The sequence below is a fragment of the Asparagus officinalis genome, chromosome 8, assembly GCF_001876935.1.
Source record: "Asparagus officinalis chromosome 8, Aspof.V1, whole genome shotgun sequence".
Lineage (NCBI taxonomy): Eukaryota > Viridiplantae > Streptophyta > Magnoliopsida > Asparagales > Asparagaceae > Asparagus > Asparagus officinalis.
The window spans coordinates 22,114,806-22,121,713 of record NC_033801.1 but is presented as its reverse complement, the minus strand read 5'-3'; the positions used below and the strand labels follow the sequence as shown (position 1 = coordinate 22,121,713).

The 6,908-nt window shown below is 40.5% G+C and overlaps 1 protein-coding gene across 1 annotated transcript; it reads right to left on the bottom strand.

Moving 5' to 3' along the window:
• On the bottom strand, positions 5,367 to 6,637 carry LOC109820259 (cytosolic sulfotransferase 5-like). Its single transcript, XM_020386386.1, is given in 3 exon segments — positions 5,367 to 5,958; positions 5,960 to 6,386; positions 6,388 to 6,637. Coding segments are annotated over 3 exon segments (969 nt in total). The 5' UTR covers positions 6,564 to 6,637; the 3' UTR covers positions 5,367 to 5,592.

Below are 6,908 nucleotides of genomic sequence, written 5' to 3'. Positions count from 1 at the left end.
ATTCAAATTACAATATGTAAATTTCATATTTAATTCTACATTACCTGCTCGAGCCAATTCGAAGCCACGATTTGCAATGGTTTGAACATCATCTATTGCTGATACCTGCAAATTTAAAAAAAAAACACAATTTAGCAATATTGAAAAATACTAATGAAAATGAACTTAAAATAAATTTGAAAATACTTACTAATTCTCTCTCATTTATACCCCGAGGCACATATCCTCTTTGCAACTCAACAGAGGATGTAGTCGCATGGAGTATCCATCTTCTGGTTATCCTCCAATACCAAGTGTAGTAATCTGATTCATGGGGAGTTGGCTCAATTTGCTCAACAATACAAAAATGTCTATCATTCCATCTGTGTATATAATTTTAATGCTCAGCTGCCCAGTCCTTTTGTTGGCCTCCTTTCTTCTCCTTCCTCTCTATTTTTTTAACAAATTCCGGAACATGTTGTGCAAGACCAATTTGTCAAAGTACGCGGTCCGGTACATGTATTTCTACTATCTCGAAACATATTAGAGGAACTCTAGCTCTCCATATAACTGGGTATTCTGTGCATATCGGGGGTAGATGATTGAGAAATTGGGTGTAGGGCTCCCATTCCATCTACAGAGTTTTACATATAATTGTTGCATATCAATAAAATGAAAGAAAAAACTCATTTTTATAGAAATGATACCTGAAAAATCTTCATGCGGTCAAGCTCATTTCGGTAGAAATCTAATTGTCTAGCCGGGATCTCATGATAACATTTTTGGACATTCCATCTGTGTTATTTTCAAAATTCAGTACCAAAATAATAACTACAGTTATATTTACTACGTTAAAAAAATATAATACATGCATCCCAGTGGAATTTGTCCGTCTAATTGTAAATTCACGCATAGTCTCGGCTTCAAATGCAGTCTCTCCCATGCCCATACTTGCAGTAAGCTGAGACACCCTTTAAAGTCACTATTTTTCATGAATGCAACTTTGGACATCTCTCTATATACGTACCCCAAAACCGCACTACCCCACGATAACGCACCACACGTGTCCAAGTCCCTAATAAGTGGTAACCACCTAGCATTTTCACAACATTTCAAGTTATCAAAATAAGCTAATTCAATAGGCATAATTGTAAATACTGATAAAAATGATACCTAGCATGCACTTTATCTTTACTCGAATCTGGAAATAATATTGAACCGATCATGTGCATAATGTATGCACGTGCATGTTGCTCAATCAATATTAGTGGCGCATCAAAAGGCAACGGCCCTGAGAAGGTCTCTTTTAGCCACTTCAATTTAATGTTTCCTCCAGACATTGACTCTGGAGCTACACCTAACAACTTCGCACACTTGTCCGGCCAAAAATGTCTATCACTGCCGATAACACAAGGACCATCTATGCGGAGACCAAGTATCATAGCTACATCCTGTAGCGTAATGGTAGACTCTCCCATTCGAAGTGGAAAGTATTGGTCTCCGGCCTCTACCTATCTATCAAAGCGGTTAGTAGGGGCCAATCGAGCCTCATTCTCCGGCCTCTACCTATCTATCAAAGCGGTTAGTAGGGGCCAATCGAGCCTCATCCAACGAAGCTGGGAACATGTCAAGAAGCCGGCCCGTCCTACAACTACTATTATGCGCTCATCCTCTAGATGCCAATGGCTATGACCGAGGCTATGATCAACCACAACAATATCTGGGCCTCTCTGTAAAGCAAATGAATATATAAGAATGCTATATTATAAGAATGCAATATTGAAAATATAAGAAACTTAGTTACCTCTGTAAAGGATATAACATGTGAACGATATTGAGGCTGGTCATATAGGACCTCATCACTAACCGGTCCAGGCTGCATGGTGTATATACATGCACATACAATTATAACATATCAATAACCGATCCACGAATAATAACTATAGTTTCTATATTAAAATAACAATTTGAATATGTTAATTATTACCAATTAATTGCTAACTGTTGGGTCTAGCTGGAAAACAAGGTCGAGTATGTCCCGGTTGTTTGCAAAGACTACATTTTTTATGCTTGACAATTCCTTCTCGTGCTTGATCCATGGTTCCCCTAATTCGCACAGATCGTGATCAACCTGCTTGTCTCTTGTATTGAGGTGGAATTAGTCGTGGTCCACTATATTCGGGCCAATACTGACTATCATCGGGTGGATGAAAACTCTCACAGTATGTCTTTTGGTAATGAATTGTTGAATACCATGATGAACAATACCGATTATATGAAATTCTCGCACCACCAGGCTGATTGGAAGAAGCCACAAGAACATGTACATAAGGTATTTTTTGGAGTTGTGGTATGTTACATGTGCAAGTGCAATCAACATCAAATAGTTTAACGGTGTAGATACCGTCATAATCCTGTACCTGCCATTCATTATCATTGAATACAGTCATTTGACATAATCTTGTCGCCTCAATTCTTCTATGCAAAATAGACTCATTTTTTGGTGTGTAACGCGTTGTCCAGTCTACGCCATCCCCACGCCTTTTGTTAAAGTATGAGTTTAGCCTATAGAACGTTCTTGCAACCAATGATTATATTGGCATAGTTCGTGCTCCTTTAAGAACACCGTTAAAGCTCTCGGAGCAATTAGTTGTCATCATGTAAAACTGCACACCCTCATCCTTACATAATGCCTATCGATGCTCGAATTGAGGCTTCAAGTTATGTTCAATCCAATCGCACACCCTCATCCTTACATAATGCCTATCGATGCTCGAATTGAGGCTTCAAGTTATGTTCAATCCAATTATGTGCATCTAATGACAAAGACTTGATTTTCTCTCTACAATGTTCATACACTAATGTATCGGTTGCACACCCAGCTTACCACAAAAGATTTTGCAAATTAATCTCACCGTGCTTTTTCTTAAAATTATCTCTTATATACCTTAAACAATATCGATGGTGATGTGGTGCACTAAAACCCTCATGTAATGCCCTTATAATTCCTTTCATCCTATCCGAGATGAAAGTAATTAATCTGGGTGTACGGACACTAGGAATCCACTTGTATATAAGTTCAAAGAACCACTTCAACCTAGAAGTATCCTCTACCTCCACAACTGCAAATGCTAGAGGAAATAAACCGCCATTTGTATCTACACCGGTCGCCACAAGAAGCACGCATTTGTACTTTCCATATAGATGCGTACCGTTAATGCTCAATAACGAACGACAAAAAGTGAAGCCTTTAATAGCAAGACCAAATGCCCAAAATACTCGAGTGAACCTCTCAATCCCTGGTGTAATCTCTTCAGACAATATTTCATATTCAGTACCCGGATTATTTTACTTAATAGCTTCAAAATACTGTGGAAGTAATTCATAAGATTTTTCCCAATCTCCAAATATTTTAGACAATGCTTTCCTCCTTGCATCATATGCCTTATATTTAGATATCTTAATGCCCCGCATATCATATACCCTTTGAAATATATGACCTGCATTTAGATCAAGTTCAACTCTAACTTCAGGCATAATTAGCTTACATATATAAAAGGAAGATGCAGAATAACCATCAACATCCACCGACAGATTACAACATGTATGAAGCCTGCAATATCTAGATATTACAAATTGCCTATTTGATGATTTCCTCACAGCGGCATTTAGCAACCAAGGACATTTCCTATTTCTCTCATCTTACTCATTTGCATGCTCTACTTCATTCTTCTCGTTGAAATAACATTTTACATAGTAGTTGGTTGCATTAGTTTTTACAGGCTTGAATTTGACCCGATTTTTGATAGACTATTCTCGGACCACAAAGATCAATGCTTTCTTGCTCTCGAATAGGTCCCCTTTTTTAAAAGTGAAGTCCTTAGGTCGTTGAAAATTTGGACCAACATCAACAAATTCAGCTTGCAAAGTATTTATCCAATCTTCGTTATGAAACTCGTCGGGCAACGAATCTTCAGCTTCCGCATAATCATTGTTAACATTAAATTGTTCCATCCAACGAGAATCATCATCGATTCCAACTGCCACATGCATGCTATCAATTTGCACGCCTTCTTCTTCAATATCTTCGGAGTTATCATTTACTTCTTCTTCTACAATTGATCTGGCCGGTAGATCACCTGTAACATAGCCCGATGCGTCGTTAAATATAGTACTTGACGTCCTACCAAGAGAATGCTCACTTAAATGTTGTAGTTGAAACCACGACTCTTAACTTGGAGATGTCATAAAACCACTCGACTCATTGTCTAAGTCCAGCATCCGAGAAAACTCTCATTGAGGTCGTGAAACTTGGGCAAATTCTTGAATCGGATACTTCTCAATGAACAACTCAACTGACACTTGCTTCTCCACTAATTATTTCATGTCATTCAATTCCTCATCGTCGGTAATCGCCACAACAATAGTTCTACTCTCATTTATCGGACAATTGAAGAACACTTTAATTGCATACTCTGCTTTATTAATTTTCGTAACTCTGTGTATTTCATTCATCATTCCATCAAAATTGAATGACTTAGATAGCATAAATATTTTCCTAGAACCTCCCTCATACATCAGCATACTATTCAATCCGACGTCGAGGCTCCCATTGAAGAAGTAAATAATGGGTATAGAGTTTGCCATCGAAACTAAAAATAAACAGTCCATCATATGTAAATAATCTATTATAAATGAAAATATTAATCTTAATTTAAAGTCAAATTTCAACTAAATACATTCCCTAATCTCAACTAAATACATTCCCAAATCTCAACCCTAATCCCAAATCTCAATTAAATCCATTCCCAAATCTCAACCATAATCCCAAATCTTAACTAAAAAGGAAATTTCATGGCTAAACAAAATTAACAACAAAAAAACACCATTACCTTGGTCGGCGGCGGTGGTCAGAGCTTGCTTGGTCGGCGGCGGGGGTCGGCGGCGTCGAGACAGAAATGGGGTTGAGGAGTTTGACGGGTGAAAGAAATGGGATTGAATGGGTTTGACGGGTGAAAGAAATGTGGTTGAGGAGTCACGGGTGAAGTAAATGAGGGCACGAATCCATTGCACGGGACTGCTAGTCCCGTACAATTCAAAGCAGGGTCGAAATACACGGGACTAGCAGTCCCATGTATTTCGTTAAATTTCCCCGCCAGCAAAACCGACCTTTTTCAAAAGAAAAGGGTCGGTTTTGCTGAATAATTTCATAAATGGTCGGTTCTGCTGATAAAAATGGTAAAAAGGTTGATTTTGAAAATTTGTAGTAGACATATCAATTTGATTGCCCACCTCTTCCACTAACCCAAGCCATATCAATTTGATTGCCCAAACAACTTCATGAAATCAGAAAGTAGAAAATTAGACAGCTGGTTTCCAAACGAAAAACCAATTAACCACTCACTTCTTTATTGGGTAGTAAAACACAAAACAAAGCTCTCACAGATTTGCTTGTGAGACTGGGATTCAAACGAAATAACAACCACTTCTCATCATCAATCAGGCATATGTAGTAGACACAAATACAAACACTTGTAAATATAACAGCGGCGTGCAGCTATTGAAGCGGAGAGAGAATTAGCAGGGAACATAGAGGTCCATACTGAAACCCCACTACTCGGCGCTGAGAAAGCTGAGCCCTGATCCACGCAGCTTCTCTTCGATGATCCCATCGAACTTCTCAGCCATCTCCTTGGTGAAGTGGTTCTTCCAATCTCCAACCTCCCCTTTCCTAAAATACGAAGACTTCTTAGTAATAACTTCTTTACTGAGAGCCAGCTCCCCGGTCTTGTTCACTTGGAGCCCACTCAACTTTTCGAAACTGCACAGCCTCACGATCTCCTCCGCAACCCCAGCCTCCTCCTCCTCCTCCGAAAACGCGCACCCAAGGAACTCCGCGAGCCTTCTCACCGCATTAACCCCGTCCCTTTTCATGTCCTCGTATCTCAAGAACAACACCTTGGACGGCCGAGCCCCGAGCCAAGCTCTCGTTCCAGTACGCCAACCAGTGGTCCCATATCGGCCCGTAGGGATAGTTCCCGTCGCAGAACAACTCGAACACCTCCTTGAACTGAGACTTATCCAATGTTTTGTCATGGTCCAAGCTGAACATTACACCCCTGTAGAAATGCCACGACGAGACTAGCGTGTCCTTTGGTTCCCTGCACACGTAAACGAACTTGCAATCGGAGGCTTTGACGGAGCCAGGGAAGAGCTGATACGATATGTGGGCCGAGAAAAGCCTGGGCGACGGAAGGGCTTCGAGGTCTTCGGGGCCCGACGCGCTGCGGGCTAGGCTTTCTAAGAACGGGACGCAATGTTGAGGGTGGGCGAGGAGGAGAGGGTGGTTGGGGTCACGGGGGCTGTGGATGTTTCTGTTGATGGTTGCGAATGCGAGGGCTTTGAGCACCGGACTTTGGATAGGAGGCTAGGATTATGTCGGTCGGGCGAGGAGCAAAGAGCTCGCGGACCGCGGTTATGCCTGGGAGAGCCTCTTTTTGGTACCAGAACCGGAGGAAGTTTTCAAGGCCCTTGCCTTGGTGTTGCTCTGCGGGGACATCTGATACTGGTGAATTGATCTCCATGGCCGGTACTCTTCAGCGTAATTTGAAGAGGACGTTTGAGATATCAAGTAAGCATTGATATGTAGATCGGAAAGTTCTGAGAGAAAAAGTCAATTCAGGAATTAATTATTGTGCGCATGTTGTGTGAGGTACCTACGGACTAATAAAAACTTTGTCTGAAAGCTGGATATGCTTGCACCAAGCATAAATTTTTGTGCTTGGTAAGGTGATATATTCTTCTCCACTCAATGAGAATTCATGGGTCTACATTCACATGGGTTGGGAGAGTGGTTGAGAATTGTAATGAGTGGATGAGAATATTGACACCTCACTACTACTAAGCACAAAATTTATGCTTGGTACCAA